Consider the following 21,841-nt stretch of genomic DNA (forward strand, 5'->3'; position numbering starts at 1 on the left):
TACACAGGGCATTTCATACTCAACATTATTTTGTAATAAGGAGTAGAAACATCTAGCAATGTGTTCAAAGAGACAGTGAAATCTCGGCCGCATTTGTAATGAGCCATTGCTGTCTTACTGCTCTCGGAGACAGTTAAGTCGCTTTGGATTAGAGCTTGGGATTGATGGAGGAAACGTAAAACTGGGCTGCACTTTACATGATGTGGAATTGGAACGTATTGAAGACGTGACAAAGTGCATACTCTAGTCACAGGTTCGTTGTTGGGGCTTGCTTCCCTTGCAGAAGGTAACTTGTGCATGCAGTGTGAATGCGAATGTACATTCCTAGCAGCGGTCGAAAATTATGTTCCTATGCTTTTTTTGGTCATCAGTGGTCACGGGCGCCTCCAATGTGTGACGAAAGCCTATCGCCACCTACGATATACAAGGTAAGTACAAGAAACGTAACATTTTGTGCGCCAGAGCTGAAATGCATTTTCGTTGCAGAAACAAACAAACATGCAATATGATGAGCCGGGACCGTCGCACCGCGCTGTTCCGGAAATAATAGTAAGAATTTATTAAATACTATGGATTGTGCAGCGTTATTTGTAAACCAGTTCACATCCAGCGATGTTTTCTAAACTCGTTATGTTACCTGTCAACAAGACTGGTGTTTGCACAAGATTCAGCGAAACGTATCAAATACCGACTTTGCTCTGGTTGTACAAAACTTGAACCAATTAAGTTGCCAGCTTTTGTATGAAGGCAGCCCAAAGTCTGCACTTTTACTCACTGTTGCATTCCTTGACAGTTCGCCTCATGCATGGAAATTGCCTCCACTGGCTCAACTTTTCCTGACGAAGCACAGATGACTATGCAGACTTTTCTTGAAGTGCTACAGGCTTAAACCTAAACTGATTATCATTTTCATTAGTCAACTCGATATTAGGATGTAGAGCAGATACGAGATGCAGGTGTGCTTGCAGACAATGTTGCACACTGCAAGTCAAAGGAGATGATTCGTCATCTATTTTTGTTTATTACAGGCTATTAATCGCGTCAATGCTTCTCCAGACAGCTTTTCGAGATGTCGTGAGACAGCAGTAAATAAAAGGCTTTTTTAGTTTCTTTGTACTTGAGGACCAAATATAGGCTGCAGTGTAAAATTAAATGTACCTTTTCTCAGAAACAAAACACAGTATGACCGTAAAACTTTGCACACTAATTGCAAAGGACAGTCCTTTATACGAAAAATAATAAAAATGTGTTTCTGCGCACCTCAAAAGAACAAAATATATTACCCTCCTTTGACACCACCCGTTAGAGACTTCCGAATGGATTTTTTTTTTTCCGGAATAATTTCCAACGGATTTTAGTAGAAGTTGAGAACATTTCAGCATAATCAGTCTCATAGGTTCGAGAAAAGGCACATCAAAGTTCCAAAAAATTCCAAAAAAGTGATTTTGGGAAAAACGCACTCTTATGTTTGCACACAGAATACAACAGATCAAAATACACCACAAGAATACCCGCACTTTCTGGCTATTTTAGTATCTTCCCCAAAGCCTTTCTTCATGTTTATTTTTTTTTTTACGCCTATCCTTGCTTTCTGGTGAACTTCCAATCTGCCCTTGCAACGCGTTTCTTGTCAAGCCGGTGCAGGCCGACTATGCAGAATACACCTGGCGTGGTGCCAAGTGTTTTCAAGACGTCAATCCCCATCATAACAGTACGCTACACCATCACAAATGGCCAGTTTCAATGTGTCACTCTAAACCAATGTTCATTTCGGAGAGTGGCTCCAGGTCAGCTAATTCAAGGAGTCACTGCTGTTCTGTGTCCTGCCGTGCAGGCACTTGCTTAGAAGGCCTGTCAACGACAAAGCTTGGAACACTGGCTTAACAGCTTCCAGAAAAGCTGTTGGCAAGCTGCTTTTATAGCAATATTCCACAGGATTTCCTTCACTGAGGGCACGGCTGTATCCACACCATGATGATGCTCCCTTGGGGCACAGTTCATGATTTGGCTTTTCATCAGTAGACAACTTATAAAAATAAATTGCCCACATAGCGTTTCACATATTCTCGAAGCTATCGGTGTTCTCACGTATGACCTTGCCATAATAAAATTGCAGCAGTCAATGTCCTTTTCTGTGAGACGACCTCTTGCATCCATCAGACAGCTTCTTACCCCACAGGGTAGTATTGAGGTTTCTAAACCTGGTCTCCATGCGCTATGTACATGGCCAACACACTCGTGCTTTTAAGTATCTTTGCTGTAAAGTTTTGATTCTTTGACAACAAAGTATGCGTGGCTGTCCCCGTCACCGATATATTTGGTGTACATAGCGCCATGCTCTTGAACAGACAGCGCAAAAATCTTCACAGCACCCGCAGCCCCCATACCTTCAGATGATCCAATATGCGTTTCTGTGCACTTTTCTTGGCTGCAGTCAGATTGGAAATTCCTTGAGCACAGATGGCAGAACTTAGTCTCCACTTCGCATTCTAGCACCTTGCCGCTGTCCTCTGATATAAGTGTGACGACGCCATTCAGGGATGAATGCCCTCTCTTCATCCACGTTCCATCCACAGTAGCCGCAATTTCCTCCGGTTCGTTACTCCCAGGCGTGTCAGCCTTCACCTCGTCAACAGCCCAGGTGATGCTTTGTGAAGCCACGGCCTCTGTTGCACGAAGTAAGCGCGAAGTGTACAACGCAAATTTCGCAGGCGGCGGAGGCATGTTCATAACACCGCATATCAGATGGCCAGCCAGCAGTCCTTTCGCACACGTTTGTAGCGCATAAACAAACCGTTCGTTTACTTCAAACATGCCTTTTTGGGATCGCTTAGATGTTTGGAATGAGCTTGTCTCGCTACATGCATTGCAACAAACATTCATAGTGCACGCCAGTGCACTTCTCCCGCCAGTGTGTCCTGTTAGGTTGAGCTCATCTTCCCTGCAGTCTTGCACAACGCAGAATTCTGACGAAAGTCGCGGAGGATCTCAATACCAAGAAAGCAAAATACTGAAGAGGTAGCTGCTTCCACCTTAACAGTGTCACATGGCGCACTCTCACCTATTTTCGAGAAACTAGGCCTTCGACACACTGGCTCCTCGTTCGCGTCTTTTCTTGTCAACTGATTGCCTCGAAACTTTCTCTTCCTCGTTTGCTTTGAAGCTGTTCTTGCCACAATCAAGCACAATACGCGGCCAAACCAAGGTAGATGAAGTGGGCAAAATGCCAAACAACGTTCAGAAAGCACATGCGCAGATCTCGTAACAAAAACCAACGACTTCGTTTCAACGCAGTCCAAGAGCACACCTAGTAGGAAAGTTTGGAATTACAAATCGTGAAAATGGCAGACATTAGATTGATTTAACCGAGTTAGCCATATATATTACAAAAATGTAAATACATACAAAACAAATGATAAAAAACGACGTGTAAACAAACCGCCGAGTCAGCCATTTAAATGGCGGACTCGACAATCAACGTCAATGGGTCAATGGTTAAATTCAGTGGTGGCACCCGTGCGCCCAGAATAAAATAGGTTAATACGAACTTGTATGATCCCTTACGCAATAACCGCTTCCTGGTAACTGCACATCGGGTTGAGCGTCTCGGTGAGAAACATAACGGCGACGAGAGATGCCGTGTGGATTATTCCAGATTAATTTAGACCGCCTGGAGTTCTTTAACACGCACTGACATCGGACAGCACATGGACGTTTTTGCAATTTGCCTCCATCGTAATGCGGCTGCCGTGATCAGGATTCAGTCTCGCAACCCTGGGATCAGCAGCCGAAAGCCAAAGCCACTGAGTCACGGCGATGGATGGAATAACCACTCCAAGACATCCACGCGATATCAACAAGTCATGGCAATGAATGTTAACTGATTTTTTGTTGTTGGCCAGTTCACAGTAAAACGTCGTGGTATCGATCATTCAAGCGTGCGCAAAGAAATGACGCTGAAAACTAATTCCTCTCTGCTAGAAGTGCAGTGCACTCTGCACACGCATATAAGTTTTGCAGCAATCGGCCTCGTGTTGGAACCATAAATGCCATCCCATTTGAAAGAGGATCAGCGCAGTGCTTTTTTTTTTTCTCAGCACATCAACGGAGCTTGACTAATTCGAACCTGATTTCTTCTGAAACAGCACAACGGCACAAAGCCAGAGGACAAGAAAGGACGATACACAGTGCTGTATCACAAGAAATTTCCATTTCACAAGAAATCATGTCAGACCAACGTGCCCATCAGTTATTGTTAATTCGAACCCTTAACTCTAGCAGTTCATATTCTACAAAATGTCGTGCTGCTTTTAGTAGTTCCAATCAGCAGCGCTGATATCCTCTGTTGTTCCAAGCATGCATTCACAAAGCTGTCAGCCAGCTTCAGCTGGATACACTTTCAGGATATTTTCCTTCGTGGGGGTGTGCAGAACAAGCCTGAGCCTTTAAAAATGATGCGTATGTCTTACGAGCAGTGGGAAGATCAAATGACTAGCATATGCTTGGTAGATCCACTCAAGCTCATAGGCCAGGTTCGTGAAGCAGCTCGGTCCACTGGAGTTGTGCAGTGAGAACCCCACCCATCTGATCACCAACCAACTCGCAAGACATTTGTTTCTCAGTAAAGCTCATCCTCTGTCTCTCTCTCCAAATTATGCTGTGTGCGCTAACGCGCGTCGAGAGTTTGGTTGTGGCTTTGGCTATCAAGGTATACATATGGTTTGGTTTTTGCACTACGGCCTTCGTACTACATCCTTCTCGCTTCCCCTAGACCGCATGTGTCAGTGTAAAGATTCCACCTCGCGCAACTCTTCCGTCGTGCACGCACACAAAGCTAGCAGAGCGTCTGCTCCCGCGGCAACCCGACCTTCCATAGCTGACCGCTGCGGCGCTGGCGTCGCGCTCCCAAACTTGATCTTGGATTCTCTATAATGCATTTTTGGCGCTAAAATAAAAACAACCAAAGAACGCCACCGTAACACAATTTCAATAACAGATTATATGTTACCAGTAGTGAAAACGAAAGAAACAAAATGAATTGCAGCGGAAAATTACAATATTCTAGCGCAGTATTATAGTAAACTAGAAACATCCACTGGAGATCATTGAAGATACCTTCTAGTCCACTGTACGCAGTATATATTGATAACACGAATTTATGAAGTTGCTCTTGAACCAGGAGGGTTCACGCGATTTGTCACTTCCGGTATACCACTGCCTGGGCTGTTAGTGTTAACTCGGGAGGTAGCTCACGTTCTCCTGCAGTGCGCGCTGTCGTGGTTCTTTGTTGCTGAAACTCAGAAATGAGCAAAACGTGGGTAATCGCGTTTTATTTCTTCTACACAGGGCATTTCATACTCAACATTATTTTGTAATAAGGAGTAGAAACATCTAGCAATGTGTTCAAAGAGACAGTGAAATCTCGGCCGCATTTGTAATGAGCCATTGCTGTCTTACTGCTCTCGGAGACAGTTAAGTCGCTTTGGATTAGAGCTTGGGATTGATGGAGGAAACGTAAAACTGGGCTGCACTTTACATGATGTGGAATTGGAACGTATTGAAGACGTGACAAAGTGCATACTCTAGTCACAGGTTCGTTGTTGGGGCTTGCTTCCCTTGCAGAAGGTAACTTGTGCATGCAGTGTGAATGCGAATGTACATTCCTAGCAGCGGTCGAAAATTATGTTCCTATGCTTTTTTTGGTCATCAGTGGTCACGGGCGCCTCCAATGTGTGACGAAAGCCTATCGCCACCTACGATATACAAGGTAAGTACAAGAAACGTAACATTTTGTGCGCCAGAGCTGAAATGCATTTTCGTTGCAGAAACAAACAAACATGCAATATGATGAGCCGGGACCGTCGCACCGCGCTGTTCCGGAAATAATAGTAAGAATTTATTAAATACTATGGATTGTGCAGCGTTATTTGTAAACCAGTTCACATCCAGCGATGTTTTCTAAACTCGTTATGTTACCTGTCAACAAGACTGGTGTTTGCACAAGATTCAGCGAAACGTATCAAATACCGACTTTGCTCTGGTTGTACAAAACTTGAACCAATTAAGTTGCCAGCTTTTGTATGAAGGCAGCCCAAAGTCTGCACTTTTACTCACTGTTGCATTCCTTGACAGTTCGCCTCATGCATGGAAATTGCCTCCACTGGCTCAACTTTTCCTGACGAAGCACAGATGACTATGCAGACTTTTCTTGAAGTGCTACAGGCTTAAACCTAAACTGATTATCATTTTCATTAGTCAACTCGATATTAGGATGTAGAGCAGATACGAGATGCAGGTGTGCTTGCAGACAATGTTGCACACTGCAAGTCAAAGGAGATGATTCGTCATCTATTTTTGTTTATTACAGGCTATTAATCGCGTCAATGCTTCTCCAGACAGCTTTTCGAGATGTCGTGAGACAGCAGTAAATAAAAGGCTTTTTTAGTTTCTTTGTACTTGAGGACCAAATATAGGCTGCAGTGTAAAATTAAATGTACCTTTTCTCAGAAACAAAACACAGTATGACCGTAAAACTTTGCACACTAATTGCAAAGGACAGTCCTTTATACGAAAAATAATAAAAATGTGTTTCTGCGCACCTCAAAAGAACAAAATATATTACCCTCCTTTGACACCACCCGTTAGAGACTTCCGAATGGATTTTTTTTTTTCCGGAATAATTTCCAACGGATTTTAGTAGAAGTTGAGAACATTTCAGCATAATCAGTCTCATAGGTTCGAGAAAAGGCACATCAAAGTTCCAAAAAATTCCAAAAAAGTGATTTTGGGAAAAACGCACTCTTATGTTTGCACACAGAATACAACAGATCAAAATACACCACAAGAATACCCGCACTTTCTGGCTATTTTAGTATCTTCCCCAAAGCCTTTCTTCATGTTTATTTTTTTTTTTACGCCTATCCTTGCTTTCTGGTGAACTTCCAATCTGCCCTTGCAACGCGTTTCTTGTCAAGCCGGTGCAGGCCGACTATGCAGAATACACCTGGCGTGGTGCCAAGTGTTTTCAAGACGTCAATCCCCATCATAACAGTACGCTACACCATCACAAATGGCCAGTTTCAATGTGTCACTCTAAACCAATGTTCATTTCGGAGAGTGGCTCCAGGTCAGCTAATTCAAGGAGTCACTGCTGTTCTGTGTCCTGCCGTGCAGGCACTTGCTTAGAAGGCCTGTCAACGACAAAGCTTGGAACACTGGCTTAACAGCTTCCAGAAAAGCTGTTGGCAAGCTGCTTTTATAGCAATATTCCACAGGATTTCCTTCACTGAGGGCACGGCTGTATCCACACCATGATGATGCTCCCTTGGGGCACAGTTCATGATTTGGCTTTTCATCAGTAGACAACTTATAAAAATAAATTGCCCACATAGCGTTTCACATATTCTCGAAGCTATCGGTGTTCTCACGTATGACCTTGCCATAATAAAATTGCAGCAGTCAATGTCCTTTTCTGTGAGACGACCTCTTGCATCCATCAGACAGCTTCTTACCCCACAGGGTAGTATTGAGGTTTCTAAACCTGGTCTCCATGCGCTATGTACATGGCCAACACACTCGTGCTTTTAAGTATCTTTGCTGTAAAGTTTTGATTCTTTGACAACAAAGTATGCGTGGCTGTCCCCGTCACCGATATATTTGGTGTACATAGCGCCATGCTCTTGAACAGACAGCGCAAAAATCTTCACAGCACCCGCAGCCCCCATACCTTCAGATGATCCAATATGCGTTTCTGTGCACTTTTCTTGGCTGCAGTCAGATTGGAAATTCCTTGAGCACAGATGGCAGAACTTAGTCTCCACTTCGCATTCTAGCACCTTGCCGCTGTCCTCTGATATAAGTGTGACGACGCCATTCAGGGATGAATGCCCTCTCTTCATCCACGTTCCATCCACAGTAGCCGCAATTTCCTCCGGTTCGTTACTCCCAGGCGTGTCAGCCTTCACCTCGTCAACAGCCCAGGTGATGCTTTGTGAAGCCACGGCCTCTGTTGCACGAAGTAAGCGCGAAGTGTACAACGCAAATTTCGCAGGCGGCGGAGGCATGTTCATAACACCGCATATCAGATGGCCAGCCAGCAGTCCTTTCGCACACGTTTGTAGCGCATAAACAAACCGTTCGTTTACTTCAAACATGCCTTTTTGGGATCGCTTAGATGTTTGGAATGAGCTTGTCTCGCTACATGCATTGCAACAAACATTCATAGTGCACGCCAGTGCACTTCTCCCGCCAGTGTGTCCTGTTAGGTTGAGCTCATCTTCCCTGCAGTCTTGCACAACGCAGAATTCTGACGAAAGTCGCGGAGGATCTCAATACCAAGAAAGCAAAATACTGAAGAGGTAGCTGCTTCCACCTTAACAGTGTCACATGGCGCACTCTCACCTATTTTCGAGAAACTAGGCCTTCGACACACTGGCTCCTCGTTCGCGTCTTTTCTTGTCAACTGATTGCCTCGAAACTTTCTCTTCCTCGTTTGCTTTGAAGCTGTTCTTGCCACAATCAAGCACAATACGCGGCCAAACCAAGGTAGATGAAGTGGGCAAAATGCCAAACAACGTTCAGAAAGCACATGCGCAGATCTCGTAACAAAAACCAACGACTTCGTTTCAACGCAGTCCAAGAGCACACCTAGTAGGAAAGTTTGGAATTACAAATCGTGAAAATGGCAGACATTAGATTGATTTAACCGAGTTAACCATATATATTACAAAAATGTAAATACATACAAAACAAATGATAAAAAACGACGTGTAAACAAACCGCCGAGTCAGCCATTTAAATGGCGGACTCGACAATCAACGTCAATGGGTCAATGGTTAAATTCAGTGGTGGCACCCGTGCGCCCAGAATAAAATAGGTTAATACGAACTTGTATGATCCCTTACGCAATAACCGCTTCCTGGTAACTGCACATCGGGTTGAGCGTCTCGGTGAGAAACATAACGGCGACGAGAGATGCCGTGTGGATTATTCCAGATTAATTTAGACCGCCTGGAGTTCTTTAACACGCACTGACATCGGACAGCACATGGACGTTTTTGCAATTTGCCTCCATCGTAATGCGGCTGCCGTGATCAGGATTCAGTCTCGCAACCCTGGGATCAGCAGCCGAAAGCCAAAGCCACTGAGTCACGGCGATGGATGGAATAACCACTCCAAGACATCCACGCGATATCAACAAGTCATGGCAATGAATGTTAACTGATTTTTTGTTGTTGGCCAGTTCACAGTAAAACGTCGTGGTATCGATCATTCAAGCGTGCGCAAAGAAATGACGCTGAAAACTAATTCCTCTCTGCTAGAAGTGCAGTGCACTCTGCACACGCATATAAGTTTTGCAGCAATCGGCCTCGTGTTGGAACCATAAATGCCATCCCATTTGAAAGAGGATCAGCGCAGTGCTTTTTTTTTTTCTCAGCACATCAACGGAGCTTGACTAATTCGAACCTGATTTCTTCTGAAACAGCACAACGGCACAAAGCCAGAGGACAAGAAAGGACGATACACAGTGCTGTATCACAAGAAATTTCCATTTCACAAGAAATCATGTCAGACCAACGTGCCCATCAGTTATTGTTAATTCGAACCCTTAACTCTAGCAGTTCATATTCTACAAAATGTCGTGCTGCTTTTAGTAGTTCCAATCAGCAGCGCTGATATCCTCTGTTGTTCCAAGCATGCATTCACAAAGCTGTCAGCCAGCTTCAGCTGGATACACTTTCAGGATATTTTCCTTCGTGGGGGTGTGCAGAACAAGCCTGAGCCTTTAAAAATGATGCGTATGTCTTACGAGCAGTGGGAAGATCAAATGACTAGCATATGCTTGGTAGATCCACTCAAGCTCATAGGCCAGGTTCGTGAAGCAGCTCGGTCCACTGGAGTTGTGCAGTGAGAACCCCACCCATCTGATCACCAACCAACTCGCAAGACATTTGTTTCTCAGTAAAGCTCATCCTCTGTCTCTCTCTCCAAATTATGCTGTGTGCGCTAACGCGCGTCGAGAGTTTGGTTGTGGCTTTGGCTATCAAGGTATACATATGGTTTGGTTTTTGCACTACGGCCTTCGTACTACATCCTTCTCGCTTCCCCTAGACCGCATGTGTCAGTGTAAAGATTCCACCTCGCGCAACTCTTCCGTCGTGCACGCACACAAAGCTAGCAGAGCGTCTGCTCCCGCGGCAACCCGACCTTCCATAGCTGACCGCTGCGGCGCTGGCGTCGCGCTCCCAAACTTGATCTTGGATTCTCTATAATGCATTTTTGGCGCTAAAATAAAAACAACCAAAGAACGCCACCGTAACACAATTTCAATAACAGATTATATGTTACCAGTAGTGAAAACGAAAGAAACAAAATGAATTGCAGCGGAAAATTACAATATTCTAGCGCAGTATTATAGTAAACTAGAAACATCCACTGGAGATCATTGAAGATACCTTCTAGTCCACTGTACGCAGTATATATTGATAACACGAATTTATGAAGTTGCTCTTGAACCAGGAGGGTTCACGCGATTTGTCACTTCCGGTATACCACTGCCTGGGCTGTTAGTGTTAACTCGGGAGGTAGCTCACGTTCTCCTGCAGTGCGCGCTGTCGTGGTTCTTTGTTGCTGAAACTCAGAAATGAGCAAAACGTGGGTAATCGCGTTTTATTTCTTCTACACAGGGCATTTCATACTCAACATTATTTTGTAATAAGGAGTAGAAACATCTAGCAATGTGTTCAAAGAGACAGTGAAATCTCGGCCGCATTTGTAATGAGCCATTGCTGTCTTACTGCTCTCGGAGACAGTTAAGTCGCTTTGGATTAGAGCTTGGGATTGATGGAGGAAACGTAAAACTGGGCTGCACTTTACATGATGTGGAATTGGAACGTATTGAAGACGTGACAAAGTGCATACTCTAGTCACAGGTTCGTTGTTGGGGCTTGCTTCCCTTGCAGAAGGTAACTTGTGCATGCAGTGTGAATGCGAATGTACATTCCTAGCAGCGGTCGAAAATTATGTTCCTATGCTTTTTTTGGTCATCAGTGGTCACGGGCGCCTCCAATGTGTGACGAAAGCCTATCGCCACCTACGATATACAAGGTAAGTACAAGAAACGTAACATTTTGTGCGCCAGAGCTGAAATGCATTTTCGTTGCAGAAACAAACAAACATGCAATATGATGAGCCGGGACCGTCGCACCGCGCTGTTCCGGAAATAATAGTAAGAATTTATTAAATACTATGGATTGTGCAGCGTTATTTGTAAACCAGTTCACATCCAGCGATGTTTTCTAAACTCGTTATGTTACCTGTCAACAAGACTGGTGTTTGCACAAGATTCAGCGAAACGTATCAAATACCGACTTTGCTCTGGTTGTACAAAACTTGAACCAATTAAGTTGCCAGCTTTTGTATGAAGGCAGCCCAAAGTCTGCACTTTTACTCACTGTTGCATTCCTTGACAGTTCGCCTCATGCATGGAAATTGCCTCCACTGGCTCAACTTTTCCTGACGAAGCACAGATGACTATGCAGACTTTTCTTGAAGTGCTACAGGCTTAAACCTAAACTGATTATCATTTTCATTAGTCAACTCGATATTAGGATGTAGAGCAGATACGAGATGCAGGTGTGCTTGCAGACAATGTTGCACACTGCAAGTCAAAGGAGATGATTCGTCATCTATTTTTGTTTATTACAGGCTATTAATCGCGTCAATGCTTCTCCAGACAGCTTTTCGAGATGTCGTGAGACAGCAGTAAATAAAAGGCTTTTTTAGTTTCTTTGTACTTGAGGACCAAATATAGGCTGCAGTGTAAAATTAAATGTACCTTTTCTCAGAAACAAAACACAGTATGACCGTAAAACTTTGCACACTAATTGCAAAGGACAGTCCTTTATACGAAAAATAATAAAAATGTGTTTCTGCGCACCTCAAAAGAACAAAATATATTACCCTCCTTTGACACCACCCGTTAGAGACTTCCGAATGGATTTTTTTTTTTCCGGAATAATTTCCAACGGATTTTAGTAGAAGTTGAGAACATTTCAGCATAATCAGTCTCATAGGTTCGAGAAAAGGCACATCAAAGTTCCAAAAAATTCCAAAAAAGTGATTTTGGGAAAAACGCACTCTTATGTTTGCACACAGAATACAACAGATCAAAATACACCACAAGAATACCCGCACTTTCTGGCTATTTTAGTATCTTCCCCAAAGCCTTTCTTCATGTTTATTTTTTTTTTTACGCCTATCCTTGCTTTCTGGTGAACTTCCAATCTGCCCTTGCAACGCGTTTCTTGTCAAGCCGGTGCAGGCCGACTATGCAGAATACACCTGGCGTGGTGCCAAGTGTTTTCAAGACGTCAATCCCCATCATAACAGTACGCTACACCATCACAAATGGCCAGTTTCAATGTGTCACTCTAAACCAATGTTCATTTCGGAGAGTGGCTCCAGGTCAGCTAATTCAAGGAGTCACTGCTGTTCTGTGTCCTGCCGTGCAGGCACTTGCTTAGAAGGCCTGTCAACGACAAAGCTTGGAACACCGGCTTAACAGCTTCCAGAAAAGCTGTTGGCAAGCTGCTTTTATAGCAATATTCCACAGGATTTCCTTCACTGAGGGCACGGCTGTATCCACACCATGATGATGCTCCCTTGGGGCACAGTTCATGATTTGGCTTTTCATCAGTAGACAACTTATAAAAATAAATTGCCCACATAGCGTTTCACATATTCTCGAAGCTATCGGTGTTCTCACGTATGACCTTGCCATAATAAAATTGCAGCAGTCAATGTCCTTTTCTGTGAGACGACCTCTTGCATCCATCAGACAGCTTCTTACCCCACAGGGTAGTATTGAGGTTTCTAAACCTGGTCTCCATGCGCTATGTACATGGCCAACACACTCGTGCTTTTAAGTATCTTTGCTGTAAAGTTTTGATTCTTTGACAACAAAGTATGCGTGGCTGTCCCCGTCACCGATATATTTGGTGTACATAGCGCCATGCTCTTGAACAGACAGCGCAAAAATCTTCACAGCACCCGCAGCCCCCATACCTTCAGATGATCCAATATGCGTTTCTGTGCACTTTTCTTGGCTGCAGTCAGATTGGAAATTCCTTGAGCACAGATGGCAGAACTTAGTCTCCACTTCGCATTCTAGCACCTTGCCGCTGTCCTCTGATATAAGTGTGACGACGCCATTCAGGGATGAATGCCCTCTCTTCATCCACGTTCCATCCACAGTAGCCGCAATTTCCTCCGGTTCGTTACTCCCAGGCGTGTCAGCCTTCACCTCGTCAACAGCCCAGGTGATGCTTTGTGAAGCCACGGCCTCTGTTGCACGAAGTAAGCGCGAAGTGTACAACGCAAATTTCGCAGGCGGCGGAGGCATGTTCATAACACCGCATATCAGATGGCCAGCCAGCAGTCCTTTCGCACACGTTTGTAGCGCATAAACAAACCGTTCGTTTACTTCAAACATGCCTTTTTGGGATCGCTTAGATGTTTGGAATGAGCTTGTCTCGCTACATGCATTGCAACAAACATTCATAGTGCACGCCAGTGCACTTCTCCCGCCAGTGTGTCCTGTTAGGTTGAGCTCATCTTCCCTGCAGTCTTGCACAACGCAGAATTCTGACGAAAGTCGCGGAGGATCTCAATACCAAGAAAGCAAAATACTGAAGAGGTAGCTGCTTCCACCTTAACAGTGTCACATGGCGCACTCTCACCTATTTTCGAGAAACTAGGCCTTCGACACACTGGCTCCTCGTTCGCGTCTTTTCTTGTCAACTGATTGCCTCGAAACTTTCTCTTCCTCGTTTGCTTTGAAGCTGTTCTTGCCACAATCAAGCACAATACGCGGCCAAACCAAGGTAGATGAAGTGGGCAAAATGCCAAACAACGTTCAGAAAGCACATGCGCAGATCTCGTAACAAAAACCAACGACTTCGTTTCAACGCAGTCCAAGAGCACACCTAGTAGGAAAGTTTGGAATTACAAATCGTGAAAATGGCAGACATTAGATTGATTTAACCGAGTTAGCCATATATATTACAAAAATGTAAATACATACAAAACAAATGATAAAAAACGACGTGTAAACAAACCGCCGAGTCAGCCATTTAAATGGCGGACTCGACAATCAACGTCAATGGGTCAATGGTTAAATTCAGTGGTGGCACCCGTGCGCCCAGAATAAAATAGGTTAATACGAACTTGTATGATCCCTTACGCAATAACCGCTTCCTGGTAACTGCACATCGGGTTGAGCGTCTCGGTGAGAAACATAACGGCGACGAGAGATGCCGTGTGGATTATTCCAGATTAATTTAGACCGCCTGGAGTTCTTTAACACGCACTGACATCGGACAGCACATGGACGTTTTTGCAATTTGCCTCCATCGTAATGCGGCTGCCGTGATCAGGATTCAGTCTCGCAACCCTGGGATCAGCAGCCGAAAGCCAAAGCCACTGAGTCACGGCGATGGATGGAATAACCACTCCAAGACATCCACGCGATATCAACAAGTCATGGCAATGAATGTTAACTGATTTTTTGTTGTTGGCCAGTTCACAGTAAAACGTCGTGGTATCGATCATTCAAGCGTGCGCAAAGAAATGACGCTGAAAACTAATTCCTCTCTGCTAGAAGTGCAGTGCACTCTGCACACGCATATAAGTTTTGCAGCAATCGGCCTCGTGTTGGAACCATAAATGCCATCCCATTTGAAAGAGGATCAGCGCAGTGCTTTTTTTTTTTCTCAGCACATCAACGGAGCTTGACTAATTCGAACCTGATTTCTTCTGAAACAGCACAACGGCACAAAGCCAGAGGACAAGAAAGGACGATACACAGTGCTGTATCACAAGAAATTTCCATTTCACAAGAAATCATGTCAGACCAACGTGCCCATCAGTTATTGTTAATTCGAACCCTTAACTCTAGCAGTTCATATTCTACAAAATGTCGTGCTGCTTTTAGTAGTTCCAATCAGCAGCGCTGATATCCTCTGTTGTTCCAAGCATGCATTCACAAAGCTGTCAGCCAGCTTCAGCTGGATACACTTTCAGGATATTTTCCTTCGTGGGGGTGTGCAGAACAAGCCTGAGCCTTTAAAAATGATGCGTATGTCTTACGAGCAGTGGGAAGATCAAATGACTAGCATATGCTTGGTAGATCCACTCAAGCTCATAGGCCAGGTTCGTGAAGCAGCTCGGTCCACTGGAGTTGTGCAGTGAGAACCCCACCCATCTGATCACCAACCAACTCGCAAGACATTTGTTTCTCAGTAAAGCTCATCCTCTGTCTCTCTCTCCAAATTATGCTGTGTGCGCTAACGCGCGTCGAGAGTTTGGTTGTGGCTTTGGCTATCAAGGTATACATATGGTTTGGTTTTTGCACTACGGCCTTCGTACTACATCCTTCTCGCTTCCCCTAGACCGCATGTGTCAGTGTAAAGATTCCACCTCGCGCAACTCTTCCGTCGTGCTTGCACACAAAGCTAGCAGAGCGTCTGCTCCCGCGGCAACCCGACCTTCCATAGCTGACCGCTGCGGCGCTGGCGTCGCGCTCCCAAACTTGATCTTGGATTCTCTATAATGCATTTTTGGCGCTAAAATAAAAACAACCAAAGAACGCCACCGTAACACAATTTCAATAACAGATTATATGTTACCAGTAGTGAAAACGAAAGAAACAAAATGAATTGCAGCGGAAAATTACAATATTCTAGCGCAGTATTATAGTAAACTAGAAACATCCACTGGAGATCATTGAAGATACCTTCTAGTCCACTGTACGCAGTATATATTGATAACACGAATTTATGAAGTTGCTCTTGAACCAGGAGGGTTCACGCGATTTGTCACTTCCGGTATACCACTGCCTGGGCTGTTAGTGTTAACTCGGGAGGTAGCTCACGTTCTCCTGCAGTGCGCGCTGTCGTGGTTCTTTGTTGCTGAAACTCAGAAATGAGCAAAACGTGGGTAATCGCGTTTTATTTCTTCTACACAGGGCATTTCATACTCAACATTATTTTGTAATAAGGAGTAGAAACATCTAGCAATGTGTTCAAAGAGACAGTGAAAACTCGGCCGCATTTGTAATGAGCCATTGCTGTCTTACTGCTCTCGGAGACAGTTAAGTCGCTTTGGATTAGAGCTTGGGATTGATGGAGGAAACGTAAAACTGGGCTGCACTTTACATGATGTGGAATTGGAACGTATTGAAGACGTGACAAAGTGCATACTCTAGTCACAGGTTCGTTGTTGGGGCTTGCTTCCCTTGCAGAAGGTAACTTGTGCATGCAGTGTGAATGCGAATGTACATTCCTAGCAGCGGTCGAAAATTATGTTCCTATGCTTTTTTTGGTCATCAGTGGTCACGGGCGCCTCCAATGTGTGACGAAAGCCTATCGCCACCTACGATATACAAGGTAAGTACAAGAAACGTAACATTTTGTGCGCCAGAGCTGAAATGCATTTTCGTTGCAGAAACAAACAAACATGCAATATGATGAGCCGGGACCGTCGCACCGCGCTGTTCCGGAAATAGTAAGAATTTATTAAATACTATGGATTGTGCAGCGTTATTTGTAAACCAGTTCACATCCAGCGATGTTTTCTAAACTCGTTATGTTACCTGTCAACAAGACTGGTGTTTGCACAAGATTCAGCGAAACGTATCAAATACCGACTTTGCTCTGGTTGTACAAAACTTGAACCAATTAAGTTGCCAGCTTTTGTATGAAGGCAGCCCAAAGTCTGCACTTTTACTCACTGTTGCATTCCTTGACAGTTCGCCTCATGCATGGAAATTGCCTCCACTGGCTCAACTTTTCCTGACGAAGCACAGATGACTATGCAGACTTTTCTTGAAGTGCTACAGGCTTAAACCTAAACTGATTATCATTTTCATTAGTCAACTCGATATTAGGATGTAGAGCAGATACGAGATGCAGGTGTGCTTGCAGACAATGTTGCACACTGCAAGTCAAAGGAGATGATTCGTCATCTATTTTTGTTTATTACAGGCTATTAATCGCGTCAATGCTTCTCCAGACAGCTTTTCGAGATGTCGTGAGACAGCAGTAAATAAAAGGCTTTTTTAGTTTCTTTGTACTTGAGGACCAAATATAGGCTGCAGTGTAAAATTAAATGTACCTTTTCTCAGAAACAAAACACAGTATGACCGTAAAACTTTGCACACTAATTGCAAAGGACAGTCCTTTATACGAAAAATAATAAAAATGTGTTTCTGCGCACCTCAAAAGAACAAAATATATTACCCTCCTTTGACACCACCCGTTAGAGACTTCCGAATGGATTTTTTTTTTCCGGAATAATTTCCAACGGATTTTAGTAGAAGTTGAGAACATTTCAGCATAATCGGTCTCATAGGTTCGAGAAAAGGCACACCAATGTTCCAAAAAATTCCAAAAAAGTGATTTTGGGAAAAACGCACTCTTATGTTTGCACACAGAATACAACAGATCAAAATACACCACAAGAATACCCGCACTTTCTGGCTATTTTAGTATCTTCCCCAAAGCCTTTCTTCATGTTTATTTTTTTTTTTACGCCTATCCTTGCTTTCTGGTGAACTTCCAATCTGCCCTTGCAACGCGTTTCTTGTCAAGCCGGTGCAGGCCGACTATGCAGAATACACCTGGCGTGGTGCCAAGTGTTTTCAAGACGTCAATCCCCATCATAACAGTACGCTACACCATCACAAATGGCCAGTTTCAATGTGTCACTCTAAACCAATGTTCATTTCGGAGAGTGGCTCCAGGTCAGCAAATTCAAGGAGTCACTGCTGTTCTGTGTCCTGCCGTGCAGGCACTTGCTTAGAAGGCCTGTCAACGACAAAGCTTGGAACACCGGCTTAACAGCTTCCAGAAAAGCTGTTGGCAAGCTGCTTTTATAGCAATATTCCACAGGATTTCCTTCACTGAGGGCACGGCTGTATCCAGACCATGATGATGCTCCCTTGGGGCACAGTTCATGATTTGGCTTTTCATCAGTAGACAACTTATAAAAATAAATTGCCCACATAGCCTTTCACATAATCTCGAAGCTATCGGTGTTCTCACGTATGGCCTTGCCATAATAAAATTGCAGCAGTCAATGTCTTTTTCAGTGAGACGACCTCTTCCATACAGTGGCAGTCCATCTGACAGCTTTTTACCCCTCAGGGTAGTCTTGAGGTTTCTAAGCCTGGTCCCCATATGCTTTGTACATGGCCAACACACTCGTGCTTTTCAGTATCTTTGCTGTACAGTTCTGGTTCTTTGACAACAAGGTATGCGTTGCTGTCCCTGTCACCAATATATTTCTTGTACATAACGCCATGCTCTTGAACAGACAGCGCAAAAACCTTCACAGCACCCACAGCCCCCACACCTTCAGATGATCGAATATGCGTTTCTGTGCACTCTTCTTGGCTGCACTCAGATTGGAAATTCCTTGAGCACAGATGGCAGAACTTAGTCTCCACTTCGCATTCTAGCACCTTGCCGCTGTCCTCTGATATAAGTGTGACGACGCCATGCAGGGATGAATGCCTTCTCTTCATCCACGTTCCATCCAAAGTAGCCGCAATTTCCTCCGGTTCATTACTCCCAGGCGTGTAAGCCTTCACCTCGTCAACAGCCCAGGTGATGCTTTGTGAAGCAACAGCCTCTGTTGCATGAAGTAAGCGCGAAGTGTACAACGCAAATTTCGTAGGCGGCGGAGGCATGTTCATAACAGCGCATATCAGATGGCCAGCCAGCAGTCCTTTCGCACACATTTGTAGCACATAAACAAACCGTTGGTTTACTTTAAACGTGCCTTTTTGGGATTGCATGGATGTTTGGAATGAGCTTGTCTCGCTACATGCATTGCAACAAACATTCATGGTGCACGCCAGTGCACTTCTCCCGCCAGTGTGTCCCGTTAGGTTGAGCTCATCTTCCCTGAAGTCTTGCACAACGCAGAATTCTGACCAAAGTCGCGGAGGATCTCAATATCAAGAAAGCAAAATCCTCAAGAGGTAGCTGCTTCCACGTTAACAGTGTCACATGGCGCACTCTCACCTATTTTCGAGAAACTAGCCCGTCGACACACTGGCTCCTCGTTCGCGTCTTTTCTTGTCAACTGATTGCTGCGAAACTTTCTCTTCCTCGTCCGCTTTGAAGCTGTTCTTGCCACAATCAAGCACAATACACGGCGAAACCAAGGTAGATGAAGCAGGCAAAATGCTAAACAACATTCAGAAAGCACATGCGCAGATATCACAACAAAAACCAATGACTTCGTTTCAACGCACTACAAAAGCACACCTAGTGGGAAAGTTTGGAATTAAAAATCGTAAAAATGGCAGACATTAGATTGATTTAACTGACTTAGCCATATATATTACAAAAATGTAAATACATACAAAACAAATTATGAAAAACGACGTGTAAACAAACCACCAAGTCAGCCATTTAAATGGCGGACTCGACAATCAATGTCAATGGTTAAATTCAGTGGTGGCACCCGTGCGCCCAGAATAAAATAGTGTTAATACGAACTTGTATGATCCCTTACGCAATAACCGCTTCCTGGTAACTGCACATCGGGTTGAGCGTCTCGGTGAGAAACATAAAGGCGACGAGAGATGCTGTGTGGATTATTCCGGATTAATTTAGACCGGTTGTGGTTCTTTAACACGCACTGACATCGCACAGCTCATGGACATTTTTGCAATTTGCCTCCATCGTAATGCGGCTGCCGTGATCAGGATTCAGTCTCGCAACCCTGGGATCAGCAGCCGAAAGCCAAAGCCACTGAGTCACGGCGATGGATGGAATAACCACTCCAAGACATCCACGGGATATCAACAAGTCATGGCAATGAATGTTAACTGATTTTTTGTTGTTGGCCAGTTCACAGTAAGACGTCGTGGTATCGATCATTCAAGCGTGTGCAAAGAAATGACGCTGAAAACTAATTCCTCTCTGCAAGAAGTGCAGTGCGCTTTGCGCACGCATATAAGTTTTGCAGCAATCAGCCTCGTGTTGGAACCATAAATGCCATCCCATTTGAAAGAGGATCAGCGCAGTGCTTTTTTTTTTCTCAGCACATCAACGGAGCTTGACTAATTCGAACCTGATTTCTTGTGAAACAGCACAACGGCACAAAGCCAGAGGACAAGAAAGGACGATACACAGTGCTGTATCACAAGAAATTTCCATTTCACAAGAAATCATGTCAGACCAACGTGCCCATCAGTTATTGTTAATTCGAACCCTTAACTCTAGCAGTCCAAATTCTACAAAATTTCGTGCTGCTTTTAGTAGTTCCAATCAGCAGCGCTGATATCCTCTGTTGTTCCAAGCATGCATTCACAAAGCCGTCAGCCAGCTTCAGCTGGATACACTTTCAGGATATTTTCCTTCGTGGGGGTGTGCAGAACAAGCCTGAGCCTTTAAAAAAGACGCATATGTCTTACGAGCAGTGGGAGGATCAAATGACTAGCATATGCTTGGTAGATCCACTCAAGCTCATAGGCCAGGTTCGTGAAGCAGCTCGGTCCACTGGAGTTCTGCAATGAGAACCCCACCCATCTGATCGCCAAGCAACTCGTAAGAGATTTGTTTCTCAGTAAAGTTCATCCTCTGTCTCTCTCTCCAAATTATGCTGTGTGCGCTAACGCGCGTCGAGAATTTGGTTGTGGCTTTGGCTATCACCCTATACATATGGTTTGGTTTTTGCACTACGGCCTTCGTACTACATCCTTCTTGCTTCACCTAGACCGCATGTGTCAGCGTAAAGATTCCACCTCGCGCAACTCTTCCGTCGTGCACGCACACAAAGCTAGCAGAGCGTCTGCTCCCGCGGCAACCCGACCTTCTATAGCTGACCGCTGCGGCGCTGGCTTCGCGCTCCCAAACTTGATCTTGGATTCTCTATAATGCATTTTTGGCGCTAAAATAAAAACAACCAAAGAACGCCACCGTAACACAATTTCAAGTACAGATTATAATATGTTACCAGTAATGAAAAGGAAAGAAACAAAATGAATTGCAGCGGAAAATTACAATATTCTAGCGCAGTATTATAGTGAACTAGAAACATCCACTGGAGATCATTGAAAATACCTTCTAGTCCACTGTACGCAGTATATATTGATAACACGAATTTATGAAGTTGCTCTCGAACCAGGAGGGTTCACGCGATTTGTCACTTCCGGTATACCACTGCCTGGGCTGTTAGTGTTAACTCGGGAGGTAGCTCACGTTCTCCTGCAGTGCGCGCTGTCGTGGTTCTTTGTTGCTGAAACTCAGAAATGAGCAAAACGTGGGTAATCGCGTTTTATTTCTTCTACACAGGGCATTTCATACTCAACATTATTTTGTAATAGAGAGTAGAAACATCTAGCGGCGTGTTCAAAGAGACAGTGTAAAATCGGCCGCATTTGTAATGAGCCATGGCTGTCTTACTTCTCTCGAAGACAGCTAAATCGCTTTGGATTAGAGCTTGCGATCTATGGAGGAAACGTAAAACGGGGCTGCACTTTACACGATGTGGAATTAGAACATATTGAAGACATGACAAAGTGCATACTCTAGTCACAGGTTCGTTGTTGGGGCTAGCTTTCCTTGCAGAAGGTCACTTGTGCATGCAGTGTGTATGCGAATGTACCTTCTTAGCAGCGGTTGAAAATTAGGTTTCTATGCTTTTTTTGGTCATCAGTGGTCGTGGGGGCCTACAATGCGTGACGAAAGCCTATCGCCACCTACGATATACAAGGTAAGTACAAGAAACGTAACATTTTGTGCGGCAGAGCTGAAATGCATTTTCGTTG

General features: G+C 44.3%; 2 protein-coding genes and 4 pseudogenes across 12 annotated transcripts in view; 1 reads left to right on the forward strand and 5 right to left on the reverse strand.

Annotated features, from left to right (window-relative positions):
* LOC149355189 (uncharacterized) overlaps window positions 1-21,841 on the reverse strand; it is a 173,380-nt gene that overhangs the window by 141,215 nt on the left and 10,324 nt on the right. The window lies entirely within an intron of this gene.
* The window catches only part of LOC149355191 (uncharacterized), a 149,432-nt gene that overhangs the window by 33,014 nt on the left and 94,577 nt on the right, over window positions 1-21,841 (forward strand). For all 10 annotated transcript variants that reach the window (XR_016291478.1, XR_016291479.1, XR_016291480.1 and 7 more), the window contains exons 15-23: window positions 372-428; window positions 487-549; window positions 5,711-5,767; window positions 5,826-5,888; window positions 11,050-11,106; window positions 11,165-11,227; window positions 16,389-16,445; window positions 16,504-16,563; window positions 21,730-21,786. Coding sequence is in view for 7 of the 10 variants with exons in the window: in XM_089583688.1 (XP_089439814.1) it covers window positions 372-428; window positions 487-549; window positions 5,711-5,767; window positions 5,826-5,888; window positions 11,050-11,106; window positions 11,165-11,227; window positions 16,389-16,445; window positions 16,504-16,563; window positions 21,730-21,786 (534 nt within the window). In the remaining 3 variants the exon portion in view is untranslated. The remainder of the gene's footprint in view (window positions 1-371; window positions 429-486; window positions 550-5,710; window positions 5,768-5,825; window positions 5,889-11,049; window positions 11,107-11,164; window positions 11,228-16,388; window positions 16,446-16,503; window positions 16,564-21,729; window positions 21,787-21,841) is intronic.
* LOC149355198 (uncharacterized) lies at window positions 1,490-7,198 on the reverse strand (annotated as a pseudogene).
* Window positions 6,829-8,222, reverse strand: LOC149355199 (uncharacterized; annotated as a pseudogene).
* Window positions 12,168-15,440, reverse strand: LOC149355200 (uncharacterized; annotated as a pseudogene).
* On the reverse strand, window positions 17,503-18,748 carry LOC149355201 (uncharacterized; annotated as a pseudogene).

Source organism: Amblyomma mixtum, chromosome 3, assembly GCF_055824585.1.
Source record: "Amblyomma mixtum isolate Tamu chromosome 3, ASM5582458v1, whole genome shotgun sequence".
In the NCBI taxonomy this organism is placed as follows: Eukaryota; Metazoa; Arthropoda; class Arachnida; order Ixodida; family Ixodidae; genus Amblyomma; species Amblyomma mixtum.